Below are 27,874 nucleotides of genomic sequence, written 5' to 3'. Positions count from 1 at the left end.
AATGGAATTGCCTTAATTTCACTTTTGGATTTTAATTGATAGTGTATAGAAACACAATAGAATTTTGTATAGCAATCCTGTACCCTGCAACCTTGCTGAACTCATTTATTAGCTCTAGCAGCTTTTTTCCCCTAATGTGTGTGTAGATACTCAGGACTTTCTATATACAAGTGCTATGATTTGAAATGTGTGCCCCCCAAATTTACATGTTGAATTTCTAACCCCAAAGTGATGATATTGGGAGGTAGGGCCTTTGGGAGATGCGTAGATCATGAGGATGGAGCTCCCATGAGTGGGACTGGTGCCCTTACAACAGAGGCTCCAGAGACACCCCACACCTCTTCCACCATGTGAGGACACAGCAAGAAGGTGCCGGCTATGAACCAGGAAGAGGGCCTTCACCAGAAGGTGACCATGTTGGCACCTTGATCTTGGACATCCCAGCCTCCAGACCTGTGAGCAATAAATTTCTGTTGTTTATAAGCCACCCAGTCTGTGGTATTTTGCTATAGCACCCTGAATGGATTAAGACAAGATCATGTTATCTGTGAATAGTCTTACTTCTTCCTTTTCAATCTGGATACATTTTATTTATTTTTCTTGCCAACTGCCCTAGCTAGAACTTCCAGTACAACGCCAAGTAGAAGAGATGAGAGTAAACATCCTTATTTTGTTCCTGATCTTAGGGGGAAAGCATCCGATCTTTCACATTTAAGTATGACGTCGGTTGTGTTGTGTATATGGCCTTCACCAGGTTGAGGAAGTTCCATTCCACTCTTAATTTGTTGAGGGCTTTTATTGTAAAGGAGTCTTTGGATTTTGTCAAATGCTTCTTCTGCCTTTTCTGAGATCATCATGTGAGTTTTTTTGTACTTTATTAATATAATGTATTATATTAATTTGATTATCAGATATTGAACCAACTTAGCATTCCTGGGATAAATCGCACTCGGTTTTGGTCATTTTTTTTTGTTGTTGTTTCTTTTTTGTAAATTAAGTTTGGCTGAATTTTAATATTTGGGAATCTTGAAAAGAAAACTAAGAATGACTGAGTGAAAGGATAAAGAAATATAAGACTGAACACATACAGTCTTGCCTTACTTTTAGGGGCTTTAGGTATTCGGTGGTGTTGAAATTTGAGTAAAGGAGTTCCCTTTTTGATATGTAAAAGAAAGAGATTTTTGTTGTTGTTTTTAAAGAAAGGACAACAAGAAGAAAAACTACAATGGTGATGTCACTCATTGTCATTTTTTTTTTTAAGTAAGGCAGAAGGATAGCTTCCCCCAGTTGACAAGGAAAAACAAAAACAACAACACCATCTTCAGGCAGCCCAGAGACATCTCACTACTACTGAGCCACAGATGGATATCTGCTGTTCCCTCCTGCTTCTATACTTGCTATATCCACCAGGATAACTTTTCAAATTACATCTTTCTCCTTGACAACCTCTCTTGCTATGTGAGTATTTCTTCAGGAAAGGTGAAGAAGGAAAAAGAAGTTAACAAAAAAGACTTTAAAAACTACATAAAGGAAACTTCTCTTCTATAGCTCCCAATTAGTGTCCTGGGGGTTCCTACAAATATGTAGATGCTGTGAACACCTGTGTTTGAAAAGAATGATCTATAGCCAAGGTATTGAGGCCGGAGGCTGGGGTAGACCCAAGCTTTGGAGTCAAAACCTATTTGGGTGTGAATCACATCTCTGCCAGCACTGGCTATGGGAATATCTTTGTGCCCGCTAGAAAGTCCACTGGTCTTTCCCTCTGGCATTCAATCTTTATGAGTGAGCCCCCCTCCTTGATGGCCCTACCACCTTCATTAGCTACGTTCACAATTGGAATGTTCTGAACCCATTCTCACCACACTATTTTCCAACTACAGTCTCTCCACGTTTGATTCCTGGCTCAGGTATTTACTAGTTGTGTAATCTTCGGTAAGTCATTCACCCATTCTGATTTTCAGTCTTATCATGTGAAAACAGACATAATAATACACCTACCTCACAGGTTTGTTGTGAGCATTAAGTAATGTGTTACATGCACAAGGCTTAGAGCAGTCCTCACTACATGTTAGCCATCACTCCTCCAACTCTGCAACAGAGTTACCTGCCCAGGGTTTAGGACTTCTAACGGCCTGCAAAAAGCAAGCCATATGGAGGGAAGCAGGTTACAACTCTAATTTCAGGGACACACTAAACTGTAAGAACCAAGTGACTCAAAAAGTATAAAAACGAAGACCCATTAAAGCTTTTAAGAGAAAAATGTTATTTTCAGTCCAAGAGAAGAAAGTAAAATTCTCTAAGCCTATATTCTGTTTGAGGACACATAGAAACTTTAAAATTCTTTAAATCAATTTCCTAAGAGATTTAATTATTAGTTTCCTCAGTGAATCAAAAGAAAGTGCAGAAAAGGAACATTTATAAGAAATTAAAGATTTTAACACACTTATTCCAACTAAGTAAAGATGGCTATGCACACTGATTATTTAAGTAAGTTACTGACAAATCTTTACGCTACAGAAGAAAACACACCTCCTCAATGAAGAATGTGTCTAAGACCAGGAGCCCACAGTCTCTTCTGTCCTCATCAGCAGCCACTTCATATTCTGCCTGATTGCAGCAATGAGAGAAAAGAAAAATGTTAGTTAAGCTTCTTCACGGACTTCGTGATGTTTCAAAAATCCTCTGACTTGTGGAATTGACTTGGTGCCCTAAGAACCAGAGAGCAGCTCAATTAGTCAAGTGTCTGCAGCTCTTCTTTGGAAAACTAATGGCCATGAGGGGAAAAAAACTTTTTTTTTTTAAGGGATTAATAAGGTAGTAAAGTAATACATTCCACAATGCTCTCTACATCATACTGTATTTTCAGCCATTAAATGCGGCCAAATAAAATGGAATAAAATAAACAGCTTGGGCTATTCTAGGCAACGGCATTTTAGAGGGGTCCAAGAGGCACTTGGACACCTGCGTGCAGTGCTCCCAGGGAAGTCAGACTTGGCAATACCTGAGCAGGAGTCATTCACACACAGGTGTCAGGAGAGAGACCCTAGGAGTGGATGACACCAGGCAGGCCAGAAAACGGAGAAGTCAAAAGCAGCACCTGATCAATATCTAAACATCCATAAAGGACAAGCAAGGAGGAAGAAACAGAAAAGAAAACAGAGGAGAGATCACAAAGGCCTAGATAAGAGAATTTCAAGAAGAAGTTGCTCAACAGTGTCAAGAGCCACGGAGCCTCAAGCATGAGGAGGCCTCAGTGAAGCCCCGATTTTGCAGGTTGGGGCCTTAGAAGAGCAGTGAAGCTAAAAGCCAGATGGAGCTGAAGAGAGAAGGGAGGAAAGGAAGACCCAAGGAAGCTGACCCACTGAACACATGAAGGGGACTCCAAGACAAAGTGCTGTGGGTTGGAGTCCACCCTCACCCCTCATTCCGTACCCTTCTCAGGCCCAGCACAGGGGCCGTGACCACCAGGCTGACCACCCGGCCAGAGCCAGCTCCACGCTCTGTGTTCAGGGGATGGCCCTCACCAGCACACTGAGTGGCACACTGTTCAGCTCAAGCCCCGGGAGCTCTGGACACTACATGGCAGGCAGTTAATGGGAAAGAAAGCTGTGATTCTGTGATGGTCTTTGGACACATGCCAACTTGATGGGCACCAATCTCCAGTTACTCAGCCGTTAACCTAGTGTTGCTGTGATGCTGGTATTCATACAATAGATGCGACCAGAGTCTCTATTGGTTGGCTTTAACCCTATGTAATCTGTGTGGGCCTGATTCAATCAGTGGAAAGGCCATACAAACAGAACTAAGGCTTCCTAGAAGAAACTCTGCCTGAGGACAGCAGCTTCACCCCATTTCTGCAGAGTTCCATCCTGCCCTTCCTGATGGTCTGTCCTGCAGATCTGCAACTTCCCTAGCCAGATCTCACAGTCATGTAAGCTAGTTCCTTGCAGTAAATTTCTCACTATGTATATCTTATTGCCTTCATTTCTTTCATTGGCCCCTGACTGATACAGACGCTATTAATTCACTCAACAAACACGAAGCAGGGAACAGGGCACACAACCATGTCAGGGGCCATGAAGGGGAGATGGATAAGATGCCCTCTCTCCGCTCAAGAAGTTCAAAGAACCTGCCATCACCCACTATGAGGAGAGTCGGAGCAGTGAGTGCTGCACAATGGCAGGGGCAGGCGTGATGTATTCACCCACTTGGCTATCATCCAAAAGCAAAACCTGCTACACCTAGTAACTAACAGGTAGGACAATAGCAGAAGAGTTGGCTGTGCACCTGAAACTAACACAACACTGTAAATCAACAATAGTCCAATATAAAATAAAACAAAGAAAACAAAGAAAAAACAGATTTGAACCTAAAAGAGAGTTTTAACAAGGCAGTTTAGCCATTTTAGAATAAAGAAGAATTGTAGGTCCCTAAATTCTTAAAATACAGCAGCTTGGCAACTAGAACCCACACATGAAGACATATCGACATTCTAGTCCCCAACTCAGTAGGCTACTGCCTCCGGGTCCACTTTGAAACAGGACTGCCCCCTTTCCCAGTCCTGCCTTATCCCATCAAGGTACCAGGAAGGAGAGGCCTGGGGAGCTCCAGGGGGTAGGAAGCAAACAACAAAACTGGCAAGAGCCTCAAACGGTTTTCTGAAAAAATACATTACAAATACATATTTTTAAAAAGCTATGTCAGGGAAAAAAATGAATAAAAACTCCAGGATATAGGATAGTACTCTGCATACAACAGGAGTCAATACATATTTGCTGATGTAACTAGGACAGGCTAAAGCAGAGAGAGGAGGTGTCACAATCTTGGTGCAAATAACTAAAAGTAAGAGAGCCTTTCTATTAAATTCTACCAATCTTTTGTTAAGCTGTTGCTGAATTTCATAGTTTTGAAACTTCTAGGCTTGCCAGTGGTATCTCTAAAGTTTCAGAAACACAAAATTTCTTTACCTAAAAGGAAATCACAGTAAATACCAAGCTGGATACACAGGAATGTGGGAAAACTTATAAATCATAGTCAGTTCCATTTGCTGCGACCACGCTTCTTGCACGAGCTTTCTTCCCTCCGCGAGCTTCTGGGTTAAAGGGTTTTAAATACACAGTGTTGCTAGGGGAAGGCAGGAAGGGGGCCTTTCAGGCAGTGGTACAAGCACACCGTCTTAATCAGCCCTTCAACCTTCTTACAATTTAAAGCAGCATGTTTCAAAGTTATGTAGCAAATACCTTTGATCCTCCAATACTTGACATGTAATCTATATGAACTACCACTTTACCCACTTTACCCAAACCAAGATAACATGACACACCAAGACAATAGTTTATCCACTCTTACCTCACTGCCAAGGTCTAATTAACTTAGAGAGCGCACATCTTAGTCTTCAGTTTTCAAAAGCACAAGATTGGGTGGTTCAACACTGAGATAAATTACTTACCACTGCATCCAGGAATTCAATGCACCTCTTTAGATCATGCTTTGTATTACAGAACTGCCTGAAGAGAAGTCTTCCAATTGGCTGCTTGTCACAAAGACTGCTATACTCCTTCTCTGGGTGAAGAGGGACAAGAAACAAACAAATATAAGGTTTTCTGAACCTTACTGCTCCTACCTGATACGATAAAAGTAAAAAGCAGTAATTGCAGTATTATCTTTGAAACCAGTGTTTTGTTTACTAATTTACACTGGGTTATCAAGAATATTTAAAACTGAAGTGCCAAAGGCAGCTGGAAGAAAAGGGGGGGGAAGGGGGGAGGGGTGCTATTCCCCGGGGAAATGAGGGACAGGAAAGAGGACTGGGTCTGCCCTTCCACTGCTTCAACCACTCTGTGTGTTTGGCACAAATTACATGCATGTGAAATATACCACAGGAATGTACTAAATTAGATTTTTTAAAACTCTTTTTCATCTTGATACCTTTCTATTCTTTTACAAGTTAACAAATATTATATATGCTTAATGATTTTTTAACTTTTTTTTTCTTTTTGGTGGGATAATCTGTTGCATACCTTACTTTACCCCAAACACTGATACTGTTTTGAGATCAAGGCACTAATATTTGGTCAAAGTGTCATGAGGGATATAAAGCAAAATCTTATGTTCAAAATAGGTTCATTAAAACTTCAGCAAAGACTATACTTTCAGAGATCATTTGATTCACTTTGTTATACATCAGAAACTAACACAACATTGTAAAGCAATTAGACTCCAGTAAAGATGTTAAAAAAAAAAAAGAAACTTCAGCAAGAAAATCAGTTGCTCTTTTAGCAGTGCCTCTGAAGTTGAGCATAATTATGTCCAAGTACTCCTAGAGTAGCTCTAAAGCTGAAGAATTAAATGAAATTCATGAAAAGAAAGCAAGCCATAACAGTATCCTCAACTAAAGGCTTTATTAATGTCAAGTATATGTAGGAACTAAATCCTGTTTTGGGTCACTGGAGTTTGCACATGGAAAATACAGGCAAGGATATAAACACTTTGGTTGCCAATGCACAACTGCTTGATTCAACAAATATCTTGCCAATGCACAACTGCTTGATTCAACAAATATCAGCACCTGTTTTGCAAAAATTCTACAACCCACTTTGTCTAATTTTGCTACCACATTTTACTTTAGGGATACTCACTAACTACGTTTAAGAAACAAAAGACACAAGGCAGTCAAAAAGTGATGTTTTTAAAAAGTTGAGAGTTTTTAACTCTTTCCTCCCAAACTCAAAGGTTCAGAAATGTTCCTGGTTTCCACTGAGGTAGATGGAGCTTAGGTCTGCCAAACTTCTTACTCAGCTTCCTACTGAAAGGAACAAAGACAAAATCACAACAAAAAGAATGAAACGTGATCTGGAAAAAGGATACGAGGCACCCTCAAGAGTGAGAAATTTGAGGATTACCTGGAAGAGAGAAAGCCTATGGGGCTGGATTGTTAAAGGAACCACCAGCTGAATCTGCAGAGATAAGCAGGTCGCCCAGGTGTCTGGGTCCCAGAAGCCCCTCCCAGGCCTGGACACAATTGCGGACCAAGGGACTTCTTCAGGCTGAAGCCACTTGGCAGAAAGTTGGGACCCCAGGGGGGAGGCAGAGCACAGCTGAAGAACTACACACTCTGCTGGCAAAGTGGAGCCATGCTGCCTGTGGCCACTGGAACGCAGGCCCTGTCTGGACGGCACCCCGCTGACACACCCGCCTTCCAGAACACCATTCAAGAGAGGGGTACAACCACAGAGGAAGCCAGGCCGCCACCGCACAAAGAAACACAGCCCTTAATATAAACCTGAATAATAATTGCATGTCTCTAGATACAGGGGAAAAGCAGCAGGTAAAAACTAAAACCAAAACCAACTAACCAAATAAACAAACAAAAAAAGCCAGCAGAAAAACTGATCCAGGAGAAAAGGTAATTCAGGCAACAGAAAACTTACCTTTTAAAACCCTAATTAGTATCCTCTATACTAGAGACTGAAGGGACTGCTAGAACATAAAGCATGAAAGAAGCAGTCACAGAACAAGAGTGTGGGCTTAGAAATTAAATTAAAATATGATTAATGACAAAACACTGTGGGATGGGCTGGATAGTACTTTGCATGTGCATAAAAGCATGGATGTTTATCTGGATAATAAGGAAATCTCCTAAAATGAATGTCAGGGACTTCCCTGGTGGCGCCGTGGTTAAGAATCTGCCTGCCAATGCAGGGGACACGGGTTCGAGCCCTGGTCCAGGAAGATCCCACATGCTGAGGAGCAGCTAAGCCCGTGCACCACAACTACTGAGCATGCGCTCTAGAGCCCGCGAGCCACAACTGCTGAGCCCGCATGCTGCAACTACCGAAGCCCGTGTACCTAGAGCCCATGCTCTGCAACAAGAGAAGCCACTGCAATGAGAAGCCAGCAAACCACAACGAAGAGTAGCCCCCGCTCGCCACAACTAGAGAAAGCCCGCACACAGCAATGAAGACCCAACGCAGCCAAAAATAAATACATTTTAAAAAATAAATTAATTAAATTAAAATTTAAAAAGACTGATCAGATTTTCAAAAAGCCTTGGTGCCAGACTAAGGAGTTTCTCTCTCTCCTAGAAGGAACAGATAAAAATAATAACTACACGTAATATTTTTCACCTCTTACTGCGTGCCACTATGATTGTAAGTCCTTTCCGTGTATTATTTCATTTGAACTTCACAATAATACTTACAAGTTGGGCATTGTGAGGACAGCAGAGACCTTATGGGACCTGCTCACTTCTGAGGGTCGTCTGGATCTGGGGCCGTGGAGGAGACGGGGGGCAGCGGGGCTGGGACAGGGGGATGGGGCAGGGGACCAGCCAGCGGATGAGCAGCTGCTGCCAGAGGGAGGTGGTGAGTGTCGGAAGGAGAGGCCAGCTTCCGGTGACAAGTGCATCTCAGAAGGCGACTCACTCCAATTCTGAGTCCCCTCGTGGTGAGGAGACAGCAGCAGGAGGGAGCCTACATTCATAAAATTTACATTCTTAAAATGTAAATTTTAAAATTTACATTCTTAAAATGGTCCTTTTGGTTATGTATATTTTACCACAATTTAAAAAACATTTGTACGTGAATCACTGTAGTCACTTTATTCATAACAGACCAAAAATGAAAACAACTCAATGTCTATGAAATGCTGAATGGATAAATAAAGTGTGATATGTCTATACAATGGAATATTATTTGCCAACAAAAAGGAATTAAGCTCTGATTCATGCTACAGCATGCATGAACTTTGAAAAGATTACATTAAGTGAAAAGAAGCCAGTCACAAGAGATCACATAGTATATGTTTCCCATTTATATGAAATGTCCAGAATAGGCAAGTCCATAAAGATAGAAGTAAATTAGTGGTTGCCTGTAGCTAGAGGTGGGGGAGGGAATGGGGAGTGGCTACCAATGGGTATGGGATTTCTTTTGGGTGATGAGAATGTTGTAAATTGAAAAATTGATTGTGATAATGGTCACACAACTCTGAGGATGTATTAAAAAACATTGAATTGTACACTTTAAATAGGTGAATTGTATGGCATGTTAATTATATCTCAATAAAACTGCTTTTTTAAAACATAATGAGGGAAAAAATGTAATGACATTAAAATGGCTGGATAGGTCTTTGGGGAAAAATACTCCCACTTTATACTATCTGAAATTAATTTTGATAGTTAAAATATTTAAACTTTCTTAAAAAGGAACTATAATAGTACTAAAGAAGAGATGGATTTTGAAAAAAATTATCTTAGGGAGTAAAGGAGTCCTCCCTAAGTACAACATAAAGCTCAGAGACTAAGAAGAAAAATATTGATATAGTTGTCTATATACAAAATTAAAACTGCCATATTGAAAAATACTGTAAGCCAAGAGGCAAAAAGCATGAATATAAAATGTATTCACAATGAATATAAAAGTATAACTCCTTTCATATATAAAGAACTTTTAAAAATGAATTCGAAAAAAGCAAATTGAAAAAACCCAATGAAAATGCTCAACCCCATCCATAATTAAAACAAGAGACCACTTTTCAAATTAGTTTAGTAAAGGTTAAAAACATTGATAACGGGCCTCCCTGGTGGCGCAGTGGTTGAGAGTCCGCCTGCCGATGCAGGGGATACGGGTTCGTGCCCCGGTCTGGGAGGATCCCATATGCCGCGGAGCGGCTGGGCCCGTGAGCCATGGCTGCTGAGCCTGCGCGTCCGGAGCCTGTGCTCCGCAACGGGAGAGGCCACAACAGTGAGAGGCCCGCGTACCACAAAAAAAAAAAAAAAAAAAAAAAAAAAAAAAAAAAACATTGATAACGACCAATGTTAGCAAGGTCATAGGCAAGGGTAAAGCTATACAGCCTTTTTGAAGGGTAATTTGGGAACATCAAAATTTTGAATGCACATACCCTCTGAACTGGAAATCATGTCTCTAAAAAAAATACAGGGCTTCCCTGGTGGCACAGTGGTTGAGAACCTGCCTGCCAATGCAGGGGACACGGGTTCGAGCCCTGGTCTGGGAAGATCCCACATGCTGCGGAGCAACTAGGCCCGTGAGCCACAACTACTGAGCCTGCACGTCTGGAGCTTGTGCTCCGCAACAACAGAGGCCGCGACAGTGAGAGGCCTGCGCACCATGATGAAGAGTGGCCCCCGCTCGCCGCAACTAGAGAGAGCCCACGCACAGAAATGAAGACCCAACACAGCCAAAAATAAATAAATATATAAATTAATTAATTTTAAAAAATACAATTATGATTGCCCTTAGACATGACTCTACTTGTGACTTCTTGTGCTCATGTCAGGACCTGTAGCTAACTCTCTCATTCTTTACATTGCAGAGTATTCCATGACCCCGCCATACCTTATTTTTTATCTGACTATTCCTTTCCTGAAGTTCTCACCAGTAATTCCTGTCCATACACATAGAGAACTGTATGGAAGGAGACTGAGAAACGGTTACCAGTGTTCACTTCTAGAGAGGATTGCTACATTTCTCTTCTGTTCTACCTAGAACAATGGGTATATATCACTTTTTTTTTTGGCCGTCCCCCACAGTATGTGGGATCTTAGTTCCCCGATCAGGAATCGAACCTGCAGCCCCTGCACTGGAAGCGTGAAGTCTTAACCACTGGACCACCAGGGAAGTCCCAGTTCTTAAAAAAGGTTTTTAATGAAAAAGTCAATAGCCATACTTTATAACTGCACATTAGAAAATCTACAGGGTTTTTTCCTGGGAAGAATCGTGACGATATATGGAGAATCTATTAAATAGCATTTGAAGCAAATAAAGGACTAAGGAAAGACCAACATCTAACAAACGAAACAGCACAACGCCAGCCATGACCTCCAGACTCGAGCAGGTGCGGCTTCCTTACTCACCAATCGAATGTCGAAGCTTGCTGCACTGGATGACGGTGGGCAGCTTCAGCATCTCCCTCCATTTTTTACTACGACCGCTTTTTTTGCCATATCCTCCTAAATTTGAAAAAAGCAACGCCTTTTTGTAACAATCAGAAACATCCATTTTTAAAAATTAATTTATTTATTCATTTTTGGCTGCCTTGGGTCTTCGTTGCTGCACGTGGGCTTTCTCTAGTTGTGGCGAGCGGGGGCTACTCTTTGCTGCGGTGCGCAGGCTTCTTATTGCGGTGGCTTCTCTTGTTGCGGAGCACGGGCTCTAGGCGGGTGGGCTTCGGCACGTGAGCTCAGTAGTTGTGGCTCACGGGCTCTAGAGCTCAGGCTCAATAGTTGTGGCGCAAGGGCTCAGTTGCTCCGCGGCATGTGGGATCTTCCGGACCAGGACTCGAACCCGTGTCCCCTGAATTGGCAGGCGGATTCCCAACCACTGTGCCACCAGGAAAGTCCCAGAAACATCCATTTCTGACAACTTCTTCCACTAATGTATTCTGTTTGAGTAGCTTGGGTACCTATGATGAGTGATCTGGAACGCACCCTGATGAAGTGTGAAAATCCCACCGAGGCAATCAGTCACTGGCTCTGTCCTTTAGAAATCAGGTAACCTGGACCTTCGTAAGCAGCTCTGCTAAGCCTGTATCCAAGTTTGTAAACCGGACCTAATGTCATGTCATAAAGGGCTGCTTATAAATATTCGTTCAACAATTATTTATTAAGCACCCACTATATACCAAACATCTTCAAAGTGCAGGAAATACAATGGTAAAAAAAGACCATTCTAGTGAGGGAGAGAGATTAAAAATCACTTAATGACAAGTGATAAGAAAAAAATTAGCCAATCATATAGTGATAAACGGTGTGAAACAAAATCAAGCAAGGCACAGGCGGAGGGTGCTCTTTGGGCTGAGGCAGGACCAGGAGAGACCCCTCCGGAGGGTCACGCTTAGGCAGTGACCCGGGATGTGAGGATGTGAGCCTTGGGAAGGTCTGGGAGAAGACTGTCCCTAGCGAGACAAGAATGGTGGGAAAAGCAATTAGATGATATTTTAGAAAGAGGTTTTTAAACAACTGACCTTTAAAAAAAGTTTAACTCCGAGAAATTAGAACGTTCGATTTTAAGCGTTCTGAGGAACTGAAGTTTTACTGAATTTTATCCAAGAGAAAACATACAGTTTTTTGTTTTGTTTTGTTTTGTTTTGGTTTGGTTTTGTGATTTTTTTAAAATTAATTTTTATTGGAGTATAGTTGCTTTACAACGTTGTTAGTTTCTACTGCACAGAAAAGTGAATCAGCTATGTGTATACATGTATCCCCTATTTTTTGGATTTCCTTCCTGAACTCTACTCAGAGCACTGAGTAGAGCTCCTTGTGCTATACAGTAGGTTCTCATTAGTTATCTAAAAACATCACAGTTTTGGCTGGTGACTAAAGCCTCCAGGACTATTGGGAAGAACAGGGAAATCAGGAGGAAGGTCCTGTTTCTCGGGGAAGTGACGTGCTCCCAGTTTGGAGAGGAAGACACCAGAAGGTGGGGGGCTGTCTTAGGCTCAGGAGGGAAGGCCTGGCTGCAGACAGAGATTTGACAGTGGGTGCAGTGGGAGACACAGGGCCTTCCTCCTCAGCCTTCCTTTCTGCTCTACTACTTCCCCCATTTCAACTGAGATCGTGAGCCCTGGACTTGCACCCACTCTCCGGACGACCCAGAGCACCTCAAGGTCAGCTTCAAATTAGACGCATCACCCCCTGCAATCCAGTCCTCTTTCCACACTGAGAATCCTGCCAACAGCTACCATCTACCAGGCGAAGGAAGCAGGAAACTGGGGCACCATCTAACTCTGCTAAGCACCGCAGTCAGTCACTCAGGAGGGGTGCGCTGCTGCGGTCCTGTGTGCAGGGCCCTGTTGGGCACCAGGCACACCGTGCAGAATCACGGAGGCCAGCCTGGCCTTCCGAGGCGCTCCCGCCCGCCCCCCCGCCCTCTCTACTGTCCTTTCACACCAGGGCTACCACTCTCCTCCACCTCCCTTCTAACTGGCCTTCCGACCTCTTCCTCCCTTCCAGACCCTCCCCACTGCCTCTCAGGGTCACCTTCCTAACATGCAAATACAAGCTCACTTCTCCACCTCCTACAGACCCTGAAGGTGTCACAGAGTCTGAGGATGAAGTGAGAACAGAGCGCAGCCCTGCCTGACACCATCCACAGGCACACCATACCCAAGCCACGCCACTTACAAAATCTCCACTCGGCTCAAGCAGGACCCCCTCCAGGAAGCCCACCCTGATTGTCCGAGAGAGAGGCAAGCCTCTCGAGGGCTGAAAGGAGGAGAGTTAGGATTTTCACAGGTCCACAATACCCTTACCTCTCTAGGACCTTCCCACCTATGGACTCGTTCAATCGCCCCCTCAGATGTAGGTACTGCTACTAGTTAGTCCCTGTTCTCACATAAGGGACCCAAGCTAAGAGTAAATAACTTGCCACTGTCACACAGCTGGCGAGAGAAGAACCAAGACACACTCAGGCCTGCCTGACTCCAGGAATCCCGCTTAAACAGTACTGTCTATTAAGAAGCAGTAAGTTGAAACCAAAGCAGTTTTTTTTTTTTTTTTGAAGTGCAAAAGCATCTAAACTAAAGATTTGCCATGAACACGTTTAGAAATTAAGGTATGTTGGGACTTCCCTAGTGGTCCAGTGGTAAAGAATCTGCCTTCCAGGGCTTCTCTGGTGGCGCAGTGGTTGAGAGTCCGCCTGCCGATTCAGGGGACACGGGTTCGTGCCCCGGTCCAGGAAGATCCCACATGCTGTGGAGCAGCTGGGCCCATGAGCCATGGCCGCTGGGCCAGCGCGTCCAGAGCCTGTGCTTCACAGCGGTGAGAGGCCCGCGTACCGCAAAAAAACAAACAAACAAACAAGAAAAGAATCTGCCTTCCAATGCAAGCGACGCGGGTTTGATCCCTGGTCAGGGAACTAAGATCCCACATGCAGTGGGGCAGCTAAGCCCACACGCCACAACTACTGAGCTTGCGCGCGCCTCAACTAGAGAGAGAAAACCCACGCGCCACAACTAGAGAGAAGCCTATGCGCTGCAACGGAAGATCCCACGTGCCGCAACTAAGACCCAATGCAGCCAAATAAATAAATAAATATTAAAAAAGAAAAAAGAAATTAAGGTATGTGTGAAATGAAAATAAGAGTAAACCAAAACTCCCAAGATGTCAGAAATGGTTATGGTGATGGCCATAATAATGAGTAGCCCTTATTAGCATTTACTAAAAACCAGATACTTTTCTAGAAGTTTCACAAGTCTACTCTCACTAAATCTTCCCATCAGCCCTACAAGGCGAGTACTATTGCTGAGCTCTTGTTATAATCCTCATTTTACAGGTGTGGAAACGAGGGCACAGATGTGTGGAATAATCGGCCCAAAGCTTTACAGCCAGTAAGCAGGGAGGCTGGGATTTGAACCCAAATAACCGCCCTGGAAAAATGGGGACGCCACCTCTGTCACAGCGGCTGTTTTTCCATCAATAACCAGGACTGCCAAGATAAATGCACAACGTGAGGAAGAGCTGGCCCCCGTGGGTCCTGGATATTGAGGGGCTTGTGACATGGTTTTATACCTTGAATGCCATAATTATTTTTATAACGTATTTTGTGACATTACACACCAACTACAATCATGAATTTAGTGTGTATTATTCCATTTGTAAATATCTGTGTGTGTGTGTGTGTGTAGCCATGAACAATATCGTATTGTTTTAAAACAAGATTCTTAAACTGGGATCCACAGCAGATATCGGGGTGTCCCTGAATTCAAATTGGAAAAAGAAATCATCTTTATTTTCACAAACTTCTAACCAAAATTCATCACTTCCTTCTGCTATAAATATAAGCAGAAGTACAATCATATTAGCAGTGCCTGTGACTTCATCACCAGGAGAATTCAGATTTTCATGTCACATCATAGTTATTAGAGGTAACTCAAAATATCTTGTATCTCAAACGACTTTGAAATTACAGTATAGGTGCCAGGCCAGCAGCCAGACTGTCTACAAGCACTCACGCGACACGGCCAACCAACTCTTAGGCAGCTCTGTGCCTGGCAGTTAATCGTTCAGACTCCAAGTGGCCAGGTCCCAAGTTCTCACATGGGTGGTCTAGCTATCTACTTTACTCTCTACAATTCCCTACAACTGTATTGATCAACACACGGAAGTAGGTAAGTCAAAGGCCATCCCTCAGTTTACAATCCCCATTTGAGCTGATCAGCAAGAGCCCTCACACTGACAGATCTTTAAAAGATGACACCTTAACCTGCCTATGTTTTACATGTATTGCCTTGTCACTTAATGCTCTAATAACAAAGCACATATTGTAACACGAATCCATTAAAAATTTTATATTTTAATATAATTGGCTTCCTTTACAACTGTAGGTAATTATTTAGATTAAGAAGCCCTATTCTAAAGGTTGTTAAATTAACAGGAATGGTGTGTTACTGCATACATCACTCTACAATTTAATATTTTTTCAAGCAACTTGGTCCATTTTGACACAACTTGCTTACTCCGTCCCACTCTGTTCCTCCCCGACCCCCAGCCTCAGGACCTTTGCCCTCCTTGTCCCTTGGCCTGGAAAGCTCTTCCTCAGGGCTTTATTCCTGGTCACCCCACCTAAACAGTCATGCCCCACCTCATGTCCAATCCTTAGCATCTCCCTTCTCTGCTTCATTATTTCTTCTCAGCCCTTAACACTATCTACTACACAATCTATTTTACATACCTTGTTGAGGACCTGTCTCCCCACTAGATTATAAACTCCTTGAAGAGAGGGGTTTTACCTGCGTTATTCATAACTGTACCCCCCGATATCTAGATGAGTATCTGGCATAAAATAACCACTCAGTAAACATTTGTTGAATGAGTAAATCAATTTGTTTTAATTACTGTACAGCAATTTACTCTATGAACATCCACCCAATGTGAGAAAACAGTTACAAATCATGTATCTGGTAAGGGATTATTATCCAGAATATATAGAGAACTAAAATCCTACAACAACAACAAAAGGCAACCAATTCAAAAATGCGCAAAGGAGTTGAATAGACATTTATACAAAGAAGATACATAAATGGCCAATAGGCACATGAGGAGATGCTTAACATCAATAATCATTACAGAAACCCATATCAAACCTTGTACCACCTCGTACCCATGGAGAGGCTAAATCAAAAAAAAAAGAAAATAGCAAGTGTTGATGAGGATGTGGAGAAATTTGAACGCTTATGCACTGTTGGTGGGAATGTAAAATGGAAACTGTTGGTGGGAGTGGAAAACAGTATGGAGGTTCCTCAAAAAAATTAAAAATAGAACAACCATAAGATCCAGCAATTCCACTTCTGGGTATATACCCAAAAGAACTGAAAGCAGGATCTCGAAGAGATATTTGTACACTCACGTCCATAGCAGCATATTCATAATAGCTAAGATGTGGAAGCAACCCAAATGTCCATCAGCAAACGAATGGATAAGCAAAAGAAGTATATACTTAGAATATACTTAGAATTATTCATCCTTAAAAAGGAAGGAAATTCTGACACATGCTACAATATGGATAAACCTTAAGGGCATTATGCTAAGTAAAATAAGCCAGTCAAAAAAAGGCAAATATTGTACAGTTCCACTCATATGAGGTATTTAGAATAGTCAGCATCATAAGAGATGGAAAGCAGAATGGTGGCCTCCAGGGGCTGTAAGGAGGGGAGAATGGGGAGTTATTACTAATGATGGGGACAGTTTCAGTTCTATAAGATGAAAAGGTTTCTGTGGACAGATGGTGGTGATGGTTGCACAACAATGTGAATGCACCTAATACCACTGAACTGTACACCTAAAATGGTTAAGATGATAAATTTTGTGTGTATTTTACCACAATAAAAATTTTTTTGAAAAAAAAAAAAAGAGATCTAGTCAAACAACATAAAGTCATTTGTGGTTTAAGTACTGAAAAGGTATCACCCAGCTCTCTACTTTATACGCCACCAGAAGTGAAGATGACGTGCAGATGCAGCAGCCTTGGTGAGGGAGTCATTGGCTGTGACGACTAACGCCGTAGAAAACTCTCCAAGCACAGGGCAGAACGTAACCAGAACTGCTGAAACGGCAGACCGGGCCCCAGCTTCCTCCTGTACGACGCTCCGGGGTTATCTCTCTTCCCTTCCTGCATCCAGTGTCAGTGTTTACCTTAGCACGGTCACTGCAAAGACGCAGGAAAAAATGCCTCTCAGTCCTTCCTCATCCCGTGAGAAAATCCCAGGGGTGTCTTTCAAAAGGGGGGATGAGAGAAGATACATCAGATTTCCCTCTAAGTACCTTACCTGGCCAAGTGAGGGGAAAAGAACACCTCGGCTCTGGCCCGTTTGTTATCACAGTACTTCCTGAGAAAGGCTATTCTGATGCAAAAGAATCGCTATACAATCTCAGAAGAAAGGGTGCTCTTCTTACTTGCACCCACTACACTGTTTGTGTCCTGGCACTTCTGTCCCAGGGGAAATGGAGACGACAGGCCCTCTGCTCCTTTTGCTTCTCTACCTTTACTTGCTTGTCCACACAGGGCTCCCCTTGTTTGAGCGCCGTCATCATCTTCTGGCTCCGAAACAGCCCCTTCCCCTCATATCGCCCAATAGTGATCCTTTTTCTTAGTGTTCCTCTAAAATGCCTGCAAAGAGGAAGGAAGAGACCAGCAAAGTCACAGCCCCGGTGCTCCTGATGCATAAAAGCCAGTGAAGTGGACAGGCTCCTCCCAGGGAGGGTCACAGGCCAGAGGTGCAGGTGCCGCGGAGCGGTGGCCAGGACTCAAGGCTCTGTTTGACCTCTGGCTTCTGGGCCAGAGCACAGGGTGACAGGAGGTCATTTCCAGCTCCACACACTGACGAGGAGGCAGCCTATACCTGCCAGGCCAGGTCCTCCCTTTGCGCCTGAGAAACCTTGATCACAGGATATCCGCTGACTAGTAGCAGCAGGGCTGTGACAGAAATGGAGCTGGCACAAAAGATAAGCATCTTATTTGTCATTTTCTTAGGAAAGACCCCTAATTCAGACTTCCACTGAGTCGTACTGGCTTGATAACTCATGTGAACTCAAGTTAGTGAAATTTTGATGTACTTGATTTAATGTTGATGTACGTAAAGTCTTCGGAGAAAAAATAAAGTTGTGTTTCAGTAAAAAGCTATACGTTGTATTCATGTGGCACCTCCTGCTAGGTTATCCAATTCTAGGCTTCCTTGTCTCTGAGCTGTTGTGCAGCTTTCTGTAAATCATAGGTGATGATGGGCAGACATTCGAGCCATCTTATCTGGTAGTTTCCATGGTCTTCTATAGAAAAATCATTTTGCCTCCATTTGCAATTCAATTCCTTTACTCCATAGACCAGGGGATCGAACCTGGGCCCCCTGCATTGGGAGCACAGAGTCTTACCCACTGGACCACCAGGGAAGTCCCTGATTTGATGTTTTATGCACAAAAGTAAAAACACTTAAAAATGTCAATTGGGCTAAAAGTGAATGTTCACAATATAGTATATACAGTGAGAAATGGGAGGGAAACAGAATTTCCACAAGCTGTGAAACCACGTTACTGTACTGATGAGAAATCTTAAGGGTTATTTCAACCATAAGGTTAAGGTGAATGTTAACATAGCTGACATGGCTGTTGGTCTGAAGTGGTCAAACAGTAAAATGACCTGAACAGCTGCAGGTCTGGAAACTGTAGCACTTTAACACGTTAGAACTCAATCTCTGTTGTTATTCTGTCAAAGGAGAGCATTTAAAAGCCACTCCCCAGCTCAAGTGCAGACAGAACACAGAAGACCCAGGGTGCTGAGATTCAGGGAAGTCCGAGGGCTGCAGGGTCTCTCGCCTAGAAAGAGGACCATTCCCTAGTGACCAGTGGTGGGCAGTGGTCATTGTGCAGAGGGTACTGGACAGGGGAAAAAGCCCTGACGATGCAGGTGATGATGACACAAGCAGAGGCGGAGGACAAGGCTTGGAACCCAGGCAAAGAGCCAACATGAAACAAGAATGATGACCATCTCCAGTGAGGGGACAGTCCAGGCAGAAGAGAAATAGCAACTAGATATGACCAGGAACTGGAAATATATGTATGTCTATGATTGCTGCCTACTCTATAGAACTGTGCTTAATTTTTTTTTTTTTTTTTTTTTTTGCGTTATGTGGGCCTCTCACTGTTGTGGCCTCTCCCGTTGCGGAGCACAGGCTCCGGACGCACAGGCCCAGCGGCCATGGCTCACGGGCCCAGCCGCTCCGCGGCATGCGGGATCCTCCCAGACCGGGGCACGAACCCGTGTCCCCTGCATCGGCAGGCGGACTCTCAACCACTGCGCCACCAGGGAAGCCCGAACTGTGCTTAATTTAAGCAGAAAGTAAACTGTATTAAGTCTTAGTTCATCTAACAGTTATCAGTACGAACAGTACACTAATCACAAAGTTCTACTAAGTAAGAGATTGGCAAATATGTCTAGGCATGGGTGACCTGATGCAGAAGCTTATTAGTTTCTGGTCTCAGTTCTTTTTTTTTTCTTTCAGAGATCATTGAAATTTAGTTAATCACATTGCATTTAGTCATAAGATGCTTGTTTCCTCACTTCCCTGTCACCCCAAAGGCAAATTTTCTGCCGAGTTTATGGCTCACTCCAGTACCTACCACAGTTCCTAGCACAAAACAAATGGCCAGTAAACTCTTGATGAAGGAATGGAAAAAAAGAAAAAGAGAAATGGATTAAGCATTCAGCTCAAGAAGGTAGAAGCCAATCAAAGAGAATAATAATATAAGCAGAAATTAATAAAACAGAAGGCAAACATACAATAGCATATGAAACCAAAAGCTGGTTCATTGAAAAGACTAATAAAATAGAAACATCTTTTTCAAGTCTAAGAAAAATGACAGGCACGGGCTTCCCTGGTGGCGCAGTGGTTGAGAGTCCGCCTGCCGATGCAGGGGACGCGGGTTCGTGCTCCGGTCTGGGAAGATCCCACATGCCGCGGAGCGGCTGGGCCCGTGAGCCATGGCCGCTGAGCCTGCGCGTCCGGAGCCTGTGCTCCGCAGCGGGAGAGGCCACAACAGTGAGAGGCCCGCGTACCGCAAAAAAAAAAAAAAAAAAAAAAGAAAGACAGGCACACACAAATAATACTCCAAATAAAAAAGATCACAATTGTAAAATAGTAAGAAAACGTTACAAATAACATTTATGCCAAATAAATTTGAACACTTAGAGGAAAATATTTTTCTCAGAAACCACACATTACCAAACATAGCTCAAGAAGAAACAGGAATCTTGAATATCACAATAACTATTAAAGAAACTAAACAGATAATAAAAAGAAGCATTCCCATCCCTTCTTCCAAAGAGAGGAAAAGGCACCAAACCCAGGCATTTTCACAAGCAAGTTTTACCAATCCTTTAAGGTACAGAGAGTCACTATCTAATGAATTTGTTTTTCCTTTAAGAACAAAACTTTTACCAGATATAATTTGCACAATAATATGCACTAATCTTAAGGCTATTTCTTTTCTTTTTTTTTTTTTTTTTTTTTGCGGTACGCGGGCCTCTCACTGTTGTGGCCTCTCCCGTTGCAGAGCACAGGCTCCGGACGCGCGGGCTCAGCGGCCATGGCTCACGGGCCCAGCCGCTCCGCAGCATGTGGGATCTGGGGCACGAACCCGTGTCCCCTGCATCTGCAGGCGGACTCTCAACCACTGCGCCACCAGGGAAGCCCTTAAGGCTATTTCTTGATGAACTTTTACAAATGTATGTATGCACACAGTTACCACCTGGATCAATAAATAGAACATCCTCGTTGTCCCCCAAAGCTCCCTCCTGCCTCTTTTGTGTCACACCCCCCCTTCCTGGAAGCAATCATGACTCCCATTCAGATGGCCGTGGATTAATTTCACTTCATGCTCATGAAATCATTGATTGTATTGAATAGTTTCTTCTGATTTTCCCCTCAACATAAGGCTCTTCAGATGTGCCCAGGGTGTTGCATGTGTCAGTAGTTAACTCCTTTCTATTGCAGTGTAGTATTATACTGTTTCATTATTTGTTGATCCATTCTCTTACTGAGAACACCCGGGCTGTTTCCAGTTTGAGACTATTAGGAATAAAGCTGGTATAAACTAGACTTTTTGGAGACGTATGTATGAATTTCACCTGGGTATATCCTGAAGGGGAATCACTGGGTCATAGCATAGGTGTGTGTGTAACGTTATTAGAAACTGCTATTTTCCTGTACTGGTTTGACCATTTTACACTCCAACAAGCAGTGTGTGTGAGTTCTAGTTGCAGCTACTTGGCATCTTTGCTAACACTTGATATATTGTCAAGGAACGCAAGCAGCCTCTAGAAGCTGGGAAAGGCAAGAAAATGGATGGATTCTCCCCTAGAATTTCCAGAAAGGAACGCAACCCTGCTGACACCTTGACTTTAACCTAGTGAGACCCTTTTCAGACTTCTGACCTGTTAGATAATAAAGTTTTGTGGTAATTTGTTACAGCAGCAACAGGAAAACTAATATGGCAAGTCAGAAAATGGGAGACTTGTGCAAGCATATTTAGTATCCAGATTATACAAAGAGCTGCTACAAATCAATGAGATACTCTCCCCTGACTGGGCAGAAGATGCAAAGAAGCAATTCACAAAGAGGAAAGCTGAATCACCAGTCAATGTGAAAAGATGTTCAATCTCCCTGGTAATTAGGAAAACACAAATTAAAACAGTGTTACATGGACTGACCTGTATCCTCCCCTTCCCATTCACATGTTGAAGCGCTGATCTCCAATGTGACTGTATTTGGAAATGGGCCCTTTAGGGTAGTAATTAAGGTTAAATGAGGCCAGAGGGTTAGGACCCTAATCCCATAGGTGTCCCTGTAAGAGTAAGTTACCAGATCTCCCCCTCTCTCAGCCAACACAGAGGAAAGGCCATGTGAGCACACAGGAAGAGAGCCCTCAACAGAACTCAACCATGCTGGCACCTTGGTCTTGGACCCCTGGCCTCCAGAGTTGTGGGAAAATAAATTTCTGTCATTTAAGCCACCCAGTCTGCGGTATTTTGTCATGGCAGCCCAAGCAGACTAATATAAATGGTAAGATAACATTTCATGCCCTTCAGCAACAAAAGTTTGAGGGTCTGATAACTCCACGTGCTAGCAAGAGTGGAAAGGAATGAAGATGAGGGAGGGAAAAGAGGAGGGAGGGAAAAGAGGAGGGAGGGAATAGAGGAGGAAGGGAACTTATACATCAACAAGGATAACAAAACCACACACACACACAGAGCAACAGCACTGACCTGAAGTTTAAATCATGTAAAACAATACTCCATATTGTTACCTACAAACCTAAACAGCCAAAGTGGAGAGAGACCTTGGTTATCTCTGGGGAATGAGGGAAGGGCCTGGGATCTTGGAAAGATACACAAAGTGTTTCAAGTATATCTGCAATGTTTTTTTCTTAAAGAAAGAAATGAAATACAGCAAAATGTTAAGATCTGTTGGGCAGTGAGCACTGGGGTGTTTGTTATATTATTTTCTACACTTTGAACTCTTACACAATTAAAGAAACCACATTCACATTAAATTAGGAACGTTTATCAAAACAGAAACAGATTCATAGATACCGAGAACAAACTGGTGGTTGCCAGAGCGGAGGGGGGTGCTGGGGGGATGAGTGAAATAGGTGGGGGAGATTAAGAGGTACAAATTTCCAGGTATAAGATAAATAAATTATAGGGATGTAATGTACAGCATAAAGAATATAGTCAAGAATATTTTAATACCCTTGTATGGTGACAAATGGTAACTAGGTCTATCATGGTGATCATTTTGTAACGTACAGAAATACCAAAGCACTATGTTGTACACCTAAAATTGATATAATACTATAAGTCAATTATACTTCAAAAAAAAATTAGAAATGCTCTTTCCGCCATCTTTCCGTGCCACCATAACAGTGGGCACGAATGCCCCGGCTGATGCCCTTGAGAGCATCAACAATGCCGAAAATAGAAGCCAAAGCCAGGTTCTTACTAGGCTGTCCTCCAAACTCATTGTCCACTTTCCAACTGTGATGATGAAGCATGGTTCCATTGGAGAATTTGATCCCATGTGATCCCATGATCACAGAGCTGGGAAAACTGTTGTGAAGCTCTCAGGCAGGCTAAACAAGTGTGGAGTGATCAGCCCAGATTTGATGTGCAACTCAAAGATCTAGAAAAACGGCAGAGTAACCTGCTCCCGTCCCGTCAGTTTGGTCCCTTTGGACTGACAACCTCAGCTAGCATCATGGTCCATAAAGCAAGATGAAAACACATAGGAGGGAAAATCCTGGGATTCTTTTTCTAGGGATGTAATACATTCATGCAAATAAAATGCCTCAATGGAAAAAAAAATCAGAAATGTTTATCAATGTTTCAATTGTCAAAAATGAAAATACTTTTTCCTTTTTTTCCCCATGCCGCATGGCTTGTGGGATCTTAGTTTCCCGACCAGGGATTGAACCCGGCCCTCGGCAGTGACAGTGCGGAGTCCTAACCACTGGACTGCCAGGGAATTCCCATACTTTTTCTTTTTTATTGGAAAACATTTTGGCTAAAATTATCATTACCAGAAGAAATCAAAAATTAAAAATCTAAGTTTTTTTTTTTTTTTTTTTTTGGCTGCGTTGGGTCTTTGTTGCTGCATGGGCTTTCTCTAGTTGCAGTGACTGGGGGCTACTCCTCGTTGCTGTGCACAGGCTTCTCATTGCGGTGGCTTCTCTTATTGTGTAGCACGGGCTCTAGGTGGGCGGGCTTCAGTAGTTGTAGCACGTGAGCTCAGTAGTTGTGGCTCGCGGGCTCTAGAGCACAGGCTCAGTAGTTGTGGTGCACGGGTTTAGTTGCTCCGCGGCATGTGGGATCTTCCCAGACCAGGGCTCAAACTCGTGTCCCCTGCATTGGCAGGTGGATTCTTAACCACTGCTCCACCAGGGAAGCCCTAAGCTTAATTTTTTAAGTTATAAAGATAACTAATACAAGAATTAAAAACAGTGATATAACTATATTGGTAAGGGAAAAGAAGATGGAGTTGGTTTAAGTGAGCTATCTCCTCATGAGGCTTAGAAAAGTCTGAATTGATCAACACTATACTTTAGAAATGCAACAGTAATCAGGAAGATAACTAAAACAGAACCCAAGAAAAAAATCAATGTGGCTGCACCTGGGGAGGTGTCTTTGTTTGGGCCACTATAATGGAATACCATAGACTGGGTGGCTTATAAGCAACAGAAATTTATTTCTCACAGTCTAAGATCAAGGCACTGGCAGCTTGGTGTCTGGTGAGGACCTGCTTCCTGGCTCATAGATGGTGTCTTCTGTGTCTTCACATGGCACAAGGGGCAAGGGAGCTCCCTGGGGTCTTGTTTAAAAGGGACTCGTAGCATTCACGAGGCCTCCACCCTCATGACTTAATCACCTCCAAATACAATCGCACTAGGGATTATGCTTCAACATATGAACTCTGCAGGGACACAAACATTCAGTCTATAGTAGAAGGAGTAGAATGGAGAAGGTTAGGGCTCTTTATCAAAAGTCCTTCTATTCTCTGATCTTCAAAAATTATTGGTTATTTGGAAATGTTTTTTTAAACACATAGAACAGAAGCAGTGGAGCTGATTTTGTCCTTGGCTCTATGAGAGGCATTCCTACAAGACTGCACCATGTTTAGCCCACGTGAATGTGGGAACATTGTTTTTGAAAACAACACTCAGAAAAAGAGATGTAGGTTTACAATGCAAAAGCTAAAAGCACAGTGTCTCTGCCAGGAAGTGAGACTAGTTAGCACAGCAGTAAGGAGGCAGCAAAGGTAACACTGTCCTGTGTCCTTTGAACTAGGACTCTCTTTCAATTTGGTGGAGACAAAGATTTACCTTCTGAAAGAAAAACACGCGTGCCTGGCCTTTGGCTAACCTCGTAACTAGTTCTGGTTGACCCTGCTGTCTTTGCTAGTGATGAACATATAAACATGGAGAGGGAACCTACAGGTTGCACTGCAGATACAATTAAACATTTAATCCTGACTTAATAAGAAATTAACACAACAATAAATCATCCATACTTCAATAAAAATTTTAAAAAATGAATAATAAAATAATACTGATTTAATAAAAACAATAAAAATGTTCATTCAAAACAAAATAAAAAGCACTTAGCATTTACAAGTATGGAGCCAGCTGACATCCCAAAGTTGAATAAAATCTCAGGTTTTGCTCCCTATTTCCAGACTGCTAGTCTAAAAAGATAGCTTATTTTGAAACTTCAATTTCTGGTTATCACCAGTACTGAGAGACTTCCTAAGATGTGCTCTTTTGTCCTTCAGCCAGCATTTGGAATTTGCAGGGAATAGACTGAGTGCCATTACAGCGCTGGGTGCCGGAGACACAGAAGGGGAGACCCAAAGCTGCCCCTGGGGATGCCCAGTGCAGCAAGAGCTCCTCCTGGGCACAGCAGTGGCTCAAGGGATGGAGCTCAAGGGATGGAGTGACCAGACCTCCTGCAGGAATGTGGACGTTCCCCAGAAAAGACTCTGGAGCTGGAACAGGAAGGAAGAAGAAGACTGCAGGCAGAAAAGAAAAGCCTGGAGGTGTGAAGTGGTGTGACACGCTCAGCTGCTGTGGACAAGGACAGGAGAGCAGGCCAGTGGTCAGACAGGACCCTGTGAGCCATGATGAACTAAGGCGTTTGCACTTGACCTGGAATGAAGCTCTAGGGCCAAATTTTAAACAGAAAACAAATCTGTGTTTTAGAAAGTGTTCTAGCAGCATTGGGGATGATAAAAGAGAAGAAGCTCTGGAAACCACTGCCCTCAGTCAACTTACAAGGTGTCGAGAACCATCTAAGGGGGTACTGGAGACAGAGACAAAGAAATGGACAAGAGAAATAACGAAGCTTAAGGATAAACGAGATTCAAGGACCTCCTGCATGTGGGGATTCAGGAAGAGAAAAGCTGTGCTTTTGGAAAGTCTAAGAATGAGACAAAGAATCAGGTTCAAGGTCAATTAAATGATCACAACTGCAATGTTAAAGTGCCAGCTTTTCATCATGACTCTGGACATAATAAAATCTGCAACCACAACTACTATGATTATTTACTGAGCACTTTCTAAGAGCCAAGCACTGTACCACGTTATTCCACGCAGTCCCCTTGTCAACACCATGAAGCAGGATTGTTTTAAGTCCAGCTTCACAGGAGAATGAAGCATAGGAACTAGCTGGGATAGCGCCCATAAAGAATTGAGCACGATGCCTGGACAAAGCAAACCCTCACTAACGGTAGCTATTCTTAGCTATCAATCCTGAGGCTCTGCAGCCAAACTTGAACATGCTTTATTCCCTCCGTATCAAGCCAATCCTAATCAAGACCTTTCCTCTTGAAGGCACTTGGGATACAAACGGGAAGGGGAGGGGAGCTTAAAAAGAAAACAAAACCCCCAAATCTAAAAGAGTTGTGTTCCAGGTTAATTTCTCTCACAGAACGTTATACACTATTCTAATCACAAGATGAACTTGTTGATGCTTCTCAACAGCATCCAAGTCACCAGGAGCACCACTTGGCCGACATCGGCGCCCAGGAATCCTGAAGCCCTGGGAGATGGAGCATAAAACACTTCTTCCAGGTTGTCTTAAATATACATCCTTCGGTAGGCACTTACGCTGTTCCCAGCACAAACATGAAGCAGCTGCTCCCACCCGGACTCCCTAAGAGGGAAGCCGCGGAAGAACTATGGGTGGTCTCTGCCGCTCGCTCTCCCATCTCTCCGGAGGCAGAAGAAGGGACACTCGGTATTCCACAGAGAACTCTACTCCTGGGGTCTCTGAGCAGAAGGGCTGCGCCAACTGCTGCTTCTACGTTGCTATCAGGGTGAATTGTAACTAACGTGCTCAATCTATCTCTAAGTCGGGCTAAAACCCACTCCATACACGGTAAAGTCTCAGACACCACCAAACCTCAAAACCAAGAATCGATGTTAAAATAACACTCTAAAAACACTAACGGAAGGGTCTCCCACGTTAGTTTACAGGATTTTCTTCTTGGTCCTTTAAAGAGCACAAAGGCACGGTTCTTGTTTGCTGGCTTCGCTCGCTGGTCCGGCTTTCTCCCTCGGGGACAGAACACGGCTCGCCTGGTGCTGAAGCCACACTGCGACCCGAGGTTCCGGAGGAAGAGCAGGACAGGGAACAAGCTCACCCTAACTAGAGCAGAGCACAGGCCACCTTCACTTGGGTCCGGTGGCGCCGAAAGGGGACGGGGCGGCTTAAGCTTTATGTGCCCAAGCTGACCACTCGCCGACTGACCACTCCTGAGAGTGAGGCTGCGCGGACCCCGGGTCCGGATTCCACAGAAAATCTGGGGTCCGCAGCAGGGTCGGAGTTTTGCTTGGGACCAGGGTTCCCCAGCAGGACTGGGGTTCCACGGGGATCAGGACTCCAGCGGGGGTCGGGGCGCCGCTGTGCACCCACCCTGGCGCGCTTTCAGCAGCATCGAGTTGGCCAAGAGGTTCTCGAGCTCCATTGACGACCGCCGCCGCCGCGACCAGGCTTTGCGGACGCGAGGAGGCGAGGGGGCGGCCGGGGGCGGCGGCGGGGCAGCCTCCGCGCATCGCTCGCCCAACGCCGGGTCCGGTCCTGCACTGGGCCGCCGCTCCTCCTCGCCCTCCTGCTGCTGCTGCTGCTGTTGCTGCTTCTGACGCCGCCGCCGCCACGGCCACCACCCGCGCCGCCGCCGCGTCGGACGCTGCCGGCGCCGCGACGCCTCGCCCTCGGGACCCGGGGCTGCAGCCCAGGAGGGGGCGGGCCGGGTCCCCGCGGTCACCCCCGCCGCGCCGTGGCCCGGGCTGTCGGCCCCATCGTCCGGGGAGGGGCTC

At 44.0% G+C, this 27,874-nt stretch overlaps 1 protein-coding gene and 1 pseudogene across 2 annotated transcripts in view; one reads left to right on the top strand and one right to left on the bottom strand.

The window, feature by feature from the left end:
• The window catches only part of GRK4 (G protein-coupled receptor kinase 4), a gene marked incomplete at both ends in the record, with an annotated part of 71,660 nt that extends 44,138 nt beyond the window's left edge, over positions 1–27,522 (bottom strand). The window contains 4 exons of the mRNA XM_079711317.1: positions 2,530–2,607; positions 5,450–5,562; positions 10,871–10,966; positions 27,471–27,522. Coding sequence (XP_079567443.1) covers positions 2,530–2,607; positions 5,450–5,562; positions 10,871–10,966; positions 27,471–27,522 — 339 coding nt within the window. The remainder of the gene's footprint in view (positions 1–2,529; positions 2,608–5,449; positions 5,563–10,870; positions 10,967–27,470) is intronic.
• On the top strand, positions 22,892–23,319 carry LOC307068904 (small ribosomal subunit protein uS8-like; annotated as a pseudogene). The gene has a single exon. The product of its transcript is annotated as a small ribosomal subunit protein uS8-like (transcript).
• Positions 27,523–27,874: the final 352 nt, after the last annotated feature.

Source organism: Hyperoodon ampullatus, assembly GCF_949752795.1.
Source record: "Hyperoodon ampullatus genome assembly, chromosome: 1".
NCBI classification, from domain to species: domain Eukaryota; kingdom Metazoa; phylum Chordata; class Mammalia; order Artiodactyla; family Ziphiidae; genus Hyperoodon; species Hyperoodon ampullatus.
Note: the sequence above shows the minus strand (reverse complement) of the source record. Positions and strands in the feature narration are given on the sequence as shown.